This window comes from Protobothrops mucrosquamatus, unplaced genomic scaffold (assembly GCF_001527695.2).
Source record: "Protobothrops mucrosquamatus isolate PMUCROS unplaced genomic scaffold, P.Mucros_1.0 scaffold3871, whole genome shotgun sequence".
Taxonomy (NCBI): domain Eukaryota; kingdom Metazoa; phylum Chordata; class Lepidosauria; order Squamata; family Viperidae; genus Protobothrops; species Protobothrops mucrosquamatus.
In genome coordinates this window covers 84,532-98,882 of record NW_015389821.1, presented here as the reverse complement: position 1 = coordinate 98,882, position 14,351 = coordinate 84,532, and the positions used below count along the sequence as shown (strand labels likewise).

Below are 14,351 nucleotides of genomic sequence, written 5' to 3'. Positions count from 1 at the left end.
AGCACAAAAGATCTATTATGGAGACAAAATGTTTTTGGCAGATTAACAAGATATCCTTCAGATTTGCAAAGGATTGCTTGTACTTAAGACTGGGGACTCTTTTAAAAGAGGAAGATTAAAATATCTGCAGTTGTCCAAATGTTTGGATATCTGGGACAAATTAAGGAGATTCAGTACCCTGTAAACCATAAGAGACTCTTAATGCCCTAAAGATTTTCCTTCCCCACTGCTCTTTGCCATGAAAGCCTTGAGGAGGAATCACAGCAGCCGTTACAATTATTAGTATTTCATACAGTTGCTGATCTAAAAATGTGCCAAAAGATATTTTTTTAAAAAAATTCTATTTTCCAGTCTCCGGTCATAACAGACTATCTCTTAAGCTAAATGCCCTAGTTTTCATCCAGATGAATCGAGTACATAATCTATCCAACCTGATTAAAACTAACTAGCTTGGAGCGGTAAAAATTGCAATCCACCCAACACAGCATGCCGTACATTTAGAGCAAAATAAGATATATTTCTACACCTGTGAGACAAGATTATTTTTTTCAGGTTGTCCGCCATGAGGAAATTGTAAAATCTCCGGCACTGGTCCCACTGCATGAAGGTTTCCTGGGCCCTAACAATGGTAGAGAGGAAAATAAATAAATAAAACCCAGTTAATGAACATTATTGTCCGGTCATGGTGACAAGACGCTAACTTGCAACATCACTCCTTTAAATCTTTTCCTAGGGGCTAGCAACACAGGTGGTCCTCGACTTACAACTGATTGCTTAGCGACCATCTGAAGTTACGAGTTATCTGAAAAGGGGGAGGTACGACCTGATTCTGAAGTGATGGCTGTCACCCCACCCACGGTCATGTGGCTGTACCTCAGCGACATGGCTGCCTTGATGGCCATCCTGCAAGCACATGACCGAGTTTCGGCAGAGTTTTGCTAAAAACTGGCACTTCTGGTTTGGGGCAAAACCAGGCCCTAATGAACAATGCTGTCTGTGTTCTTTTAACAACCATAGAGGGCAATCTCCATTAGAGGCATGTGTTGAGGATTAGGCGTAGTTCCACAGCTTAGGCAATGACAGAGAAGTGCTATTAAAAAGTCAACCATTAGAGGGAACAATATCCTCAAAAACAGGAATATGAAGCTGCCAACAAACTTGCAAAAGAAAAAATTACGAAAAGAGTACATGGTCCTATATTGTCTCAAAGTGTCGTTTCTAAAATCAGCTGGAGGATCAGACGTTGCAAAAGTTGGCCAAGTACGTACAGATCAATACAGAAGCTGACTTGAAAGCTTCTTTTGATATGTAGCCAGGTTTGGGCAGGGAATACATTACATCATCACTTAGACCAATTACTTGGTTTAAGCAAAATTTTTCTGTGTTATATTATGGTCTTCCAAATTCTTAACTGCGTACGTATGGAACATGCAACATCATCTTATCAAGGTGTTTGCCATAAGGTGTCAGATCCATTTTCCCACTAAGTACAGTATCCTCCCACTTTCCTCCAGTTCAATTTGATAAGTCTGAGGACGGACAAAATAAGATGTAAAATATAAAGCTTGCACTGTTCTAATCCTATTGCTTTTCAAGATTTAATCTGGACAAAATTTCGGCCACTTCGTCGCCTGAAATATAAAATCTGTGAGAAACTAAGAGTCAAACTGAGTTGATATATTTTTTAATATGGATATGGCTCAATTCTACTGGACAATTAATGTGCTTTTGGTACATTAATAAGATCTATATGCTGTATAATCTTTCTAAAATAAAGCCCCTTAATTTTGGCCAGTCTACTTTTTATTTAGTTACGATGGAGTTGTAGCAGTGGATTTCAATAGCATTTGGGGCCAAATTAGCCATTTTCAAATTGAAATCAAACACAAGAGAGGTTTTTAACCCATGAAATACGTGTATTGGGATGATAAACCAATACTGGACAGATTAAGATGATGGTTGTATTCCTGTTAGTGTTGGACTGAACCAAACCAGACTGAAAAATCACTTGAGGTTTTTGCCCAAGAAAAATAAAATACCCTCCTAAAGAAGTAGTATTTTCTTTCCAGCAGCAGGCAACTGTCTTTACTCTTTCAGATCTTTTAATTCCTTTTATATTTCTATAATAATTTCCTATCTGTAATATATTTAGATTTTCTAGTCTGATTGCAGTCTTTGCTTTATTGCATTTGATACAGATTTGGGATTACTACTGAAGGTTGCCTCCTAATGTCATAATTTCCGAAAAGACAGAATCTTGCGAAAGGACTAGAAAGAGGCAGTTCGGTACAAGAAATGCAGAAATGGTTTACTTCCTCTACCCTCAGCAAAAGCACCTACCATGTTTTCCCGAAAATAAGACACAACCGGAAAATAAACTTTAGCGTGATTTTCCAGGATGCTTGTAATATAAGCCCCACCCCAAAATTAAGCCCCAGTTAAGATTGTCAGCCAGACGGATGCATTTAGTACCATATTTTCCCCCAAATAAGACCATATTTCCCCTGAAAAATAAGCCCTAGTCTTTGGGAGCAAAAATTAATATAAAACCCAGGCTTATTTTTGGGGAAACACAATGGCAACCATACTGTCCTCCTGCTCAGAAGACAACTCACCTCAATGCGCTATACCCCTGACACACACTGACACAACAGAGCACCCGGTCCTGGTTAATGTGGGACTCGCCAAGATATTTGCACACTATATTTCCACCCAGGCTAAAGCCAACAACAACAAGGTTGGACTGAGGATATGTCTTCTTGATGTGGGTCACCATAGCGGCAAATTCCCAGGTGCAACCTATGAAACAGTGAAAAGAAAGACATGCTGGCTGGAAATTTCTGGGAATTGGAAGTCCACATCAGGAGCAATATTAATACATTTGATCAATAGGTATGGTGGGAAACCCAAGATATGGCCAAGGCCCAACATTCCTTAGCACTGGCCATACCGGCTTCAGCTCCTCGACGCCAAAGTTCATCAACATCTGGAGAACAACAGGGTCCTCCAGCTTAAAGGTGTGAACTTGTGGAAAGTTATATGTACAATGTTTTAGGGCTGGAATCAAGCTGCTATCTATTCAGGTGCATAACAGGCAAAATCCTTTCTACCAGGATTTTGTTTTCAAGTGTCAAACCTGAGTATGGGTAAATAAAGCATAAGAGAAATGGAAGATAGGGCAGAACATTACAGTAACATTTTGATTGCTCAATAACACTCCAGAATAATCTCCTGAGGCTACAGACTATAATTAATTTTTTTTAAAAAAGTGATGCCAAAGGCTTCACACTAGAGAATTGACATACTCATCATAAACAACAGGATACAAGGAATGGCAGGAACCAACAAGATTTCAATGGAAAAACAAATTCTTCCTTTGGTGCTAACTCCTATCCTTTGGGTTTTAAGAAGTATCAGCGTGCTACTCTCCAAGAGTCCTATAGCAAGCTATGTCTCACTCTGTTTTCTGGCACTATAACCTGAGTCAAGCTAAAGGAACTGATGCTATGGCATTGCATGTATATTCCTAGGAGAAAACAGCTCTCTCTGTCCTTTCTCTTCATGCGTATAGAAACATGCCCATGTTGAAAAAAAGTCTTTTTTTTTTCATTGAATTAACCTTCTGCCATATTTTGTTCCTTAGCATGATTTAACAATATATACTTAAAATTTTTTAACAGACCACAATCCTGATTGGATTCACATGGTCAGAGCAAACCAAGCAAAGCTCATTAGGGCTTACTGTAAAAGTGTGAGCTGAGCCATTGATCAAATTAGACCCACCCGTACCTTGGACACTAGGAACAGAGGCATGCAAGGAACTAACGCTGACAGGAGGAAGACGGAAGAGTGAGCCAATATTTACCATACGTGAACATGCGTGGCGAAGTCAGCTCAATATTTGGAAGGGCCCCGAGGTGATTTAACACAGCGCATCGGTAGCCCTTCTTTTGAGCATAGTCAACAAAGGTTCGGATGTACTGCTTCTCACTGTGGTTAGCTATTCCAGGGCAGATGACCATTGTGATATCTTCTGGAGAATAAAAACATCGGAGAGGGAGAATTTTAAGAAGTTGGATATGGAAGATGCAAAATGACATTTCATTCGCTAACTTTAATCTAGGGAGACTAATTTCAGAACAAAGCAAATTTTACATTTCTTCTCTCTCTCTCTCTCTCTCCACCCCCTCCCTCTCTCTCAAACACACATACTTTTGCTCAGAATGTGGCAATTTATTATGCCACAGTACAACACAGAGAGAGGAAACACGACATCCATGACGCAACTTCAGTTTGTTTACCCAAGCTCTTTAAAATGACCCAGAATTTATTTTGACAAGTTACTGCAAGCATCGCTGAAAACAACTTCTCCAATTAGCAGCCGCTGACAAAGACGACTTCTCTAAATGTGACTAGTTGTTAAAATTCCAGAAAGAATTTTTTTATCCCCTCTCTTTATTTATCTCATAGCCAGGTTCATTAGGCTTTTTTTCAGTTAATTTCTGCAAGCAAGCAGCAACCAGGGGAAAATAAAAGCATGCATGCACACACACCAGAATGTTTATCTCCTGTTTTTTCTCAGAAAGGCTTTAAAGCGGTTTTCCTAAGTTGATGCCTGTCAAATGTGAACTCTAACTTTAAGCTGTCACAGTCACTGGCTCTGTGAGCAGGGAATTCTTCCACTACCTCTGAGAAGCTTCAAATTGGAGGTGGTGGTCTTAAAGCAACTTGGGATAAGCTATCAGTAAGATTAGCTGCTCTGAACCTCTTATGAATGAGGCTTGTATTACTTATAATAATAATAAAGTTGGAAGGGACCTTGGAGGTCATCGACTCCAACCCCCTGCTCAGGCAGGAACCCTACACCATTTCAGACAAATGGCTGTCCAGTCTCTTCTTAAAAACTTCCAGTGTTGGAGCATTCACCACTTCTGGAGGCAGGTTGTTCCACTGGTTAATTGTCCTCACTGTCAGGAAGTTTCTCCTTAGTTCTAGGTTGCTTCTCTCCTTGATTAGTTTCCATCCATTGCTTCTTGTCCTGCCTTCAGGCGCTTTGGAGAATAGCTTGACTCCCTCTTCTTTGGGGCAGCCCCTGAGATATTGGAAGACTGCTATCATGTCCCCCCTTGTCCTTCTCTTCGTTAAACTAGACATACCCAATTCCAGCAACTATTCCTTACATGTTTTAGCCTCCGGTCCCCTAATCATCTTTGTTGCTCTTCTCTGCACTCTTTCTAGAGTCTCAACATCTTTTTTACATCGCGGTGACCAAAACTGGATACAGTATCCCAAGTGTGGCCTTACCAAGGCCTTGTAAAGTGGTATTAACACTTCACGTGAATGCCTCATGACATTTTCCCTTCTCAAGAATATTCTTTAGGAGAAGGAGAAAGAAGACCGGAGGAGAAGGGATTTGGTTTTGGTCTGTATTTTTCACGCCTGTGTGACAAATGGAAAGTATGGTATCCTTTGGGGGAAGAGGAAATAATACTTTCAAAGCAATAATTAAGCTACAGCTAAGAGCAGAGTGTTACTTTGGAAAGCATCTGCTGTTCGAGGTTCTGTTGCAAGAACTAGCCACGTGCTGTTTTGGCAAAAGGAAGGCCCTGGAGAGGACCATATTTTAGACATCGGGCAGAAGTTTCCAATACACCTGGATACTTCAAACCCAATGGCGTCTTTTCCTTTTCCAACGGACAACTTCACGTATAAGATTAGGGTGAATTCTCTCAAGCAAACAAAACAGCTTTCAGATTTAATTAAGCTCCTCACCGGGGGTGGGGGGGATCCCAGTCTTTACAGTCTATTTAACAGACCTTAATCCCAAGCATGATTGAATGATTGATTGATTGACAGGTAGTCCTCAACTTACGACCACCGTGGAGCCCAAAATTTCTGTTGTTAAACCAGGAAATTTGTTAAGTGAGTTTTGCCCCGTTTTACGACCTTTCCTGCCACAGTTTATTTATTTATTTATTTATTTATTTTGATTTATATCCCGCCCTTCTCCCGACGGGACTCAGGGCGGCTCACAACATATTAAAAACATAGACACGCCTACAACCCCACCGAAGTAAAACCAATTAAAACCAAATATTTAAAGTTGTATTATTTAAAAATTACACCTAAAATAAACCCAATTTAAAATCCTCCCTAGGCCAGGCCCGCTTGCTGAAAAAGCCATGTCTTGAGGGCGCGGCGGAAAGTAAGGAGGTCCGGAATCGTCCGGATCTCGGGGGGTAGTTCGTTCCAGAGGGTGGGGGCACCCACAGAGAAGGCCCTCCCCCTGGGGGTCGCCAGCCGACACTGCTTGGCCGACGGCACCCTGAGGAGACCCACTCTGTGGGAGCGTACCGGTCTATGGGAGGGAATCTGTGGCAGAAGGCGGTCTCGGAGATGTTGTTAAGTGAATCGCTGTTGTTAAGTGAATCGCTGCAGCTGATAAGTTAGTGACCCGGTTGTTAAGTGAATCTGTCTTCCCCATTGACTTTGCTTGTCAGATGGTCGCCAAAGGGGATCGCATGACTCCGGGACACTGCAACGGTCGTAAAATACGAACCGGTTGCCAAGCCTCTGAATTTTGATCACATGACCACGGAGGTGCTACAAAGGTTAACTGTGACAAATGGCCATAACTTTTTTTCCCAGTGCCGTCGTAACTTGGAACGGTCACTAAATGAACTTTGGTGAGTTGAGGACTATCTGTATATAGCCGCCTATCTCACAGGAGTCATCTTTATGAGTAACAGGAATAACATTTGACATTCTAGCCCTAAAAAAGAACTCTTGACGCAATGCCTCTTATCTGAGGGCTATAAAAATAATCTCGTATTTGTACACACCACCTAGCCAGCTCTTGGGCCAGAGGTTCAAAAGTCAGGCCACCAGACCAAAAGCTGAAACTTAGGCCAGAATTATAAACCCAATAAATCTCCAGTCTCTCCCGTGGGAGTAAATGTTGCAGCCGGTATTTTCTGCCAATATTTACTCAAACTTCCGGGTCGAGAAAGAATAGATAGGCACAGGCTAACCTTTGCTGCTGTTTTCAGCTAGTGGTTCAAAGAGGTCAAAAGTGGCTGTGGCACCATCTGACATGGTGAGGTACTTGCGAAGCCCGTAAGGATGTGGTGAACTTACTCTCCCCATCTTCCCGTAAAGGGCAGTCTGAATGTGCCCACTCTTTCCCCAGATCAAAGGTGGAATGTACCTAAAGAGAAAATGGAAAAAGGCACGGATTGAAACAAAGGCAAAGGTGTGCTTTTTGCCTTAAGACACATCTTTAACATTTTACATTTTCAAAGAAAGGTGGTGGGAAGGAACCCCACACATAAAAAGTGCTTTTAAAAAAATGAAACAAATAGGGGAGAAAATAAAGGAATAACCAAAGTACAAGATATCATTGTAATAATTCAGAGTTACAATTCCATAGACATTATTCATAAAAGCAATATAAACAAACAAACAAACAAATATCTTTAATTTATTAGCAGGCTGCCTTGGACACAAATGGTTACTTCTGTAAAAGCAATATAAACAAATAAAAATAGATCTTTAATTTATTAGCAGGTTACTTTGGACACAATTGTTTACTTCTAGACAAGCCATATAAATAAAGGTAGATCTTTATTAGCAAGCCATCTTGGACACAAATGTTTATCTAAGTTAATGTACAATCTAGATAGCTCAAATAAATAGCAGAGGTCAGAGTTAAGAGCCAAGGGGCAACAGATGGCAAATCTGAGGACTGGGTATAATTTAGTGACCTTTGAAAAAACACTTCCAAAAGCAGCATCTTTTAAGAGAGCAAACAACATATGTATTAGACTCATCAAGAAAGTGCCATAACTGGGGCTAAAACAGATGGCCCTTTATCTTAAAATTTATAGTTCCAGATATACTAAAGGGGAAATGATAAAGAAGAGGAAATGAAGAGGTTAAAAATGGAGGGATATCGCTTTCAACAATACCATCCTGCCAGAAAAACACCTGGCTAGCATTTCCAAACTATCAAATAGGACTAGCTTTCTTTAGAGGCTAATTATTAAGAAATACGTAAGAATGGCCCCATTGACCAAGCCAGGAGCCATTTTAGTCTAACGTTTTGCCTCTTACAGAGCTCAATCAAAAGCCTCTGGGATATTTACAAGTAGGAGATGGAGATATCACATCCACATTCCCATTCTATCTGTAGAACATGTTTCAAAATGTTTCCACCCCTACTGCAGTACTGTCATGTTGAAAATTTTCAACGAGTGGAAAGGGAAGACTCCTCCAGGCATTCTGTGATATTTGGAGTTACACAGACTAAGCACTCAGGACACAGGGGAGCTCACCATAGGCTACAGATGGAGGGGAAATATATGAAAACTGCCATAAGCCTCGGCATTTTGGAATTTCTTGCTAATTTTAAGGCTGAAAATTGAATAATAGACATGCTAANCCAAGCAATAGTACAATATTTCCAGGACTAATTTCTTGGGCCAGGGAGAAAAATTTCAGTTTCTGGAAGTATTATGAAATAATCCAAAGCATAACCTTTTCAATATCATATAAAGTTCTCCTTAGAGCAATGCAAGGGTTTTCAGGGAAACCTGAAGCATATGCATACTGGATTGGTGCATCTCACTGAAAGGATTACAGATTTTGCAGGAGGCGGGCATGCACACACATGCATGCACACACCCCATATAGTTTTACCAGAAGATTGCAAACAGAGGCATCTGCAAGAGGGATAAATGATGGAAGTAGCATTATTCCATCTTTTCGGTCCATGTGTTGGGGATGATGCACACGTATGCAAACAGATGGGCCCTGAGTCACAACAATAAGATGCTGCTTTTGCCATCCACAAAAACTTTGGATCCTGCAAATTGGACTGAGTGCAAGTAAGGAAATTGGCACGGGCGGCTAATTGTACTGCTCCACATTAGATCGAATTTATGGGGCAGGACAGTCACGCTGGGCACTTCATGCACTTCATGCAGCAATGTTCTGTCAAATAACAGCTAGTCAACGTTGCTCAGGAACCTGAAGGCAGCTTGTAAAGTAATCAGCATCCTCATTATCGGGAGGAAAAGCTGAAATGCTTGTTACAGAAATGGCTTGAAACATTGTTATAGAAATGACTTCAAACGCTGCTGTAGAAATGGCTTGAAACTTTGTCATAGAAAAATAGGAAACAAAGGGTTGACTGTAACTTTTTTTGTTTTTGTTTTCTGTTGCATTAAAAAAAAGTATCAGAAGTCAGTTTCTTTCGGCACCTCTCATTTTGCTTTTGCAAATTTTATTAATTTTCAGATAAACATCTAAACAAATAATACAAATGTGGTGTACTTCATTAAAAAAGAACAAACAAAGAAAACCTATTAAGTATATTTTCAGAAATGATCGGCAGTCCCCCCCCCTGCATCCACCCTCACTCCCTCAACCTTCCTACCTACTTCCCTCTTCCTTCCTTCCCCTCCTACCCACACCTCTCTCCTCCTTCTTCCTTCCCAACTATCCTACACATCCCATCACCTTCTTTTCCACATCCTTCGGATGCAGTTTAGGGGTACTAGCCGACCATCTCCTCAAAGAAAAAACAATTACATTACTTTTCTATAACATATAAATACATCAAATTTTATATAGTTCTACCCCCTTCATCCCCTTCCCCCCCCCTCTCATTTTTTCTTTAGCTTTGTTTCATTTCTATTTGTGTTTTTGCATTAGGATAAACTTTAGCAAAGTATACGAAAGGGGAATAAAAGTTGAGACAGTTGGAATATAGAAATGCTCGGTGGGTAACAGAGTGGCATGCATACAAAAAGGAATGAAAAGAGCCTGCAGAAGACACAAGGAACAAAAAAGAGGAAAAAAAGCTGGTCACTTATCCAAGGAATTTGTGATGTCATGGAATCTCTGACTGCAATAAAGTGAAGGCGGTGGGATCACTAGGATTGTAATTCTATCCTATTTGTTTGTAGAGACATTCATACATCTTTCACTGGCAAGTCTGGCTGACACATACCTACAAATAACCTTACCAGAATCTCAAGCACCCTAACCAGAACAGCCAAGTCTTTCAAGATTTCTGAAATATCATGAAGGTGCATTGATATCTTGAATGCCACATGGATATCAAGAACCTCAATCCAGAAGGCTTCCAAAAAATGGGTGGATCATGCTTGGAACCCCTTGTCTGGGACATCCCTATTATTCAAGTATTCTGCTAAGGGGGTGGGTGGGGGAATGACACTGTCTTGCTAATTATGCTAAGGATATTCAGACCTTTACTGCATGCTGTTTGCAGTTTTATTACTTTGTGACCAGCATTAACTATTGTTGAATGAATTGGAGGTAACCCAGAACAAACAGCCAGATTAATGTAATAACTGAGTTGGTGGAAAGAGAATTAAATCCCATCAACTGTGCCCCGAAAATGCTATTTTTCACGTGCCTATTTGAAAAAACTTGACTGCTTCACAAGCTGATTTCATTAGAACTGAAAAGTACAGTTTGTTGTTGTTGTTGTTACATGTGTTGTTGTTGTTACATGTGTTGTTATCCATTTGTTAGATCAAGCTAGAAGAAATATGTAAAATCTCCTAAGCTTCAATAAGATCCTTGGAATTTCCACCATGAAACACAGCAATTAAAATGCCATGCATTCTGCCCCAAGTTTAATCGTAGCAAAAAAAAAATTCCTGTTCCACACTTTGTATAATTTATCATTTCTGAAGGTGTCTAAATGCAGGTGTTTTAAAAACTCCTAGAATTACTTTATCTGTTAAAGTCTTGAGTATTAAGTACAACGGATCCAGCTAATTAAAAAATTATACAACATATTGCTGGGTGATTATTATTATTGGTTTTTTTTGCTAGCTCACAAGGAAAAGATTTAGCTAAATGTAAACCCATTGGAAGGGACAGAAGTTTAGTTTCAGTTACTTGTATAATGCAGACATTGTTCAGGAACAAAATTGGTTCCTTGAAAAAAGATTTATGAGAAGCAGGCCTTCCAGATCTATGGATGAGCAAATGTAACACAATATTATGCTTTTGCTTGTGGGTTAGGGTAGGAATTTTGTGTTCAACGTTCTGGTAAAGGACAGAACATGCTGACTTCTATTTGTGATGTCATAAGAATCACTTGTTCCTGAGGATACAGAAATAGAAAAGTTAAAAAGTAATTGGTTCATTTCAGGAGAAAAGGGAGCCATGCCAGGAAGTATTTTAGTTCTAAGGTATAATGTACTACTAAAGGTAAACAAATTGTTACTAATTCTGCAGTTAATATCAACATAATGTAAAAACTAACAGTAATAATAATAATCATCATCATCATCATCAAAACTGCAGATATGACGTGTAAAGTTTATCTGTTCCCCCCTCAAAAACATTGCAGCTGATGAGGTATGATGTTCTTTGGGAGACACGTACACAGACACAAAAGAGGGATGGGAAAGCACCAAATAGCTAGGAAATAAAGAGCCATTACGTAATACAGTGATGGCAAACCTTTTAGAGACCGAATGCCCAAACTGCAACCCCAGACCCACTTATTTATCACCGGGCGCCAGGTGGGCGTGGCCCACTGGGTGGGCGTGGCTGTGGTGGTCATGGTAGACTGGGTGGGTGTGGCCAAGGTGGGCATGATCACCTCGATGTTGCTCCTGGGGAGGGACGCCTGTGGGGGCCGGGCAGGGTTGGGGGAGATCCAGGGGGGTCTCTGGCAGGTGGGGCGGTGGGCAGCAGGCTCGTCCTGCTGGGTGAGGCGAGACAAGGCGAGGCAGGGCAGGGGTGCCATTGTCACAGGGCAAGGTGAGGCAGGGGCCGGGGCGGCTGCTGCCTGACACCATCGGCCCCCGCACACAAAGGCCAGCAAACGCATGGGTGCTGGGATGCATCTGGCCATGTGGGACCTCGGCGAGTTAGCGGGCGCCGGCTGAAGAGGGACAGTTGCCATCTCCGTGGCGTGGCGCGCGTGCCCACAGAGAGGGCTCTGAGTGCCGCCTCGGGCACGCGTGCCATAGGTTCGCCACCACTGACATAATATAACTAATTGGAGCAGTCGGCAAAGGAAAGAGGTAAAACAAGTACTGATATAGCATAAAAACCTGTAGAAGCGTAATACAAAACCAGAGCTAAACGGCCTCCCTGAAGCAGTGGAGCGTTTCACTGTGGTTCAGTGTTCCATGAATTCAGACACAATAGCCAAATAACAAGTTAGCATAAAGTGTGGGTTTTCAAATCAGCAACCGCCCAAAGAACCAACACTGCTTTCCTGTTATTTCTAAGCACAGATGGGAGAGGGGAATAGGGTTATTTTCATGTATGCATATGGTTACACACCAAACTCAGAGGCCTGGAGGGGACTTTTCTTCACAATGCACTCAGATTACCATGGGGCAAAGGCAGTAATCAGTCTGTATTCTGCCGACACACAATACAAGTGAAAACCTTCTCGATATCAGTAGCAAAACTGGATAATCCAATTAGTAAACTTTCTCCAAAGAAAGCACCAGGCAGGCATTCATTGTCTGGCAATAAGAAACAGTGGATGGTTTGCACAAGCTGGCTGTGTCTTCAGGGGGCTTTTGTTACTTGGAATTAAAACGTATAGCCTTATTCTCTTGCCATGCAATATTAAGTGGAATGAGTTTTAAAATGTCTGAAGAGGGCTGCTGGTTGAGGCTTAAATTCTAAACGGCGATAAATGGGAGATATTCAGAGAGGAAAAAGCACCAACAGGTTTTTTTTTTCTCCAAAGGGACACAGGAGAATCACTATTCAGGATATGAAAACGTAAAACATAAAGCACAAAATATTTACACAAGGCGTTGTAAGGGTTGCATCTGAAAAGACCCAGGACGTTTTTAAATAATTGGTAAGTTTTTGTTTTTTAATTAATTACCCCTTTTTTTCTTAAACTGCCGCAGCAGCATTCACATCATAAGCATCTCTTGAGTAATGCCCTAAGTGAAGCACTGCAAAACACTCGAAAGCATGCACTGTAAGTGAACATTATCATCAGGTTAAGACTAAAGTAAGTCCTTGGAAGATCTTCCAGAACACATTAAAAAAAAAACCACTGTCAACTAGTAAGAAGTGATAGTAATAAGAAGGAATATTTGCAGCCGTAACCTACATCACAGCTATCCCCTTCCCCAAAATGGTTCAAGGGCAGAATGTGAAATAGACAGGTGTTAGTGACATATTTTCATAGCCATTCAGAAGCACAGGAATGCAAAAAAGAAAAGAAAAGAAAAGAAAGAAACCAGAGGCTTGGCAACCAACTACAAAGGGAGTCTTGAGATTGCACAAGACTTCCTAAGGCAAATAGGTACCGCTCCTTCAAATATCCAAAACAAAACAATTTAGTCTATAATTAGACTGGCCGATTTAGTCCCTACCTGAATTTCAACTTCAGGTATAGGCCTTTAGAAGTGCTTTTTTTTTTTCCTTTCAAGACGTGGTTTTGCAGCTTCTCCAAGTCAACCACACCTTGATCCTGGCTGAATTGATGGTTTCAGATGTACAGGTCGACCTCACCTTACCCACAGTTCGTTTGGTGACCGTGCAAAGTTACCATGGCGTTGAACAAAGCAACTTATGAGCACTTACGACCTTTGTAGCATGCCTATGATCATCTGACCAAAATCCAGATGCTTGGCAACCTTTTCATACTTGGGACCGTCGCTGCGTCCCAAGATCATGGGATCCCCTTTTACAACCTTGTGACAAGCAAAGTTGATGAGGGAGCCAGATTCACTTAACTACCATGTTGCTAACTTAACAGCTGCACTGATTCACTTAATAATAAAGTTGGAAGGGACCTTGGAGGTCATCGAGTCCAACCCCCTGCTCAGGCAGGAAGCCCTATACCATTTAGGACAAATGGCTGTCCAGTCTCTTCTTAAAAACTTCCAGTGAATGGGGCAAAACTCGCTTTAACAAATGTCTCACTTAGCCACGTCAATTTTGGGCTCTCCCTCCAGGATTTGTAGACTTTTGTAAAGTAGGCACTTTTAATTAAGCAAAGCAAATTTCACTTAGTGTAGGGAAGAGGTTCGTAAGGCAAGGCTTTTTTTGAACGTCAAGAAAGAGCTTAACCTGATGAAGTTGCTTCCAGTTTTGTACCTTGCTTCCTCTTACCTCGTTAACCCCTACATCAGTGGTTCTCAACCTTTCTAATGCTGTGACCCCAACCGGTCGTAAGTCGAGGACTAAACCGGTCGTAAGTCGAGGACTAAACTGGTTGTAAGCCGAGGACTAAACCGGTCATAAGTCGAGGACTACCCAACCGGTCGTAAGTCGAGGACTTTCCCTGCCCGGGAGCGCCGTGCATGCGTGGTTCCGCCCCCTGA

The 14,351-nt window shown here is 41.3% G+C and overlaps 1 protein-coding gene across 1 annotated transcript in view; it reads right to left on the bottom strand.

Annotated features, from left to right (window-relative positions):
• Window positions 1-526: 526 nt before the first annotated feature.
• LOC107298318 (monoacylglycerol lipase ABHD2) overlaps window positions 527-14,351 on the bottom strand; it is a gene marked incomplete at its 3' end in the record, with an annotated part of 19,237 nt that continues 5,412 nt past the window's right edge. The window contains exons 4-7 of the mRNA XM_015827691.1: window positions 7,032-7,207; window positions 3,866-4,033; window positions 2,616-2,799; window positions 527-619 (exon numbers count right to left, since the gene is read on the bottom strand). Coding sequence (XP_015683177.1) covers window positions 527-619; window positions 2,616-2,799; window positions 3,866-4,033; window positions 7,032-7,207 — 621 coding nt within the window. The remainder of the gene's footprint in view (window positions 620-2,615; window positions 2,800-3,865; window positions 4,034-7,031; window positions 7,208-14,351) is intronic.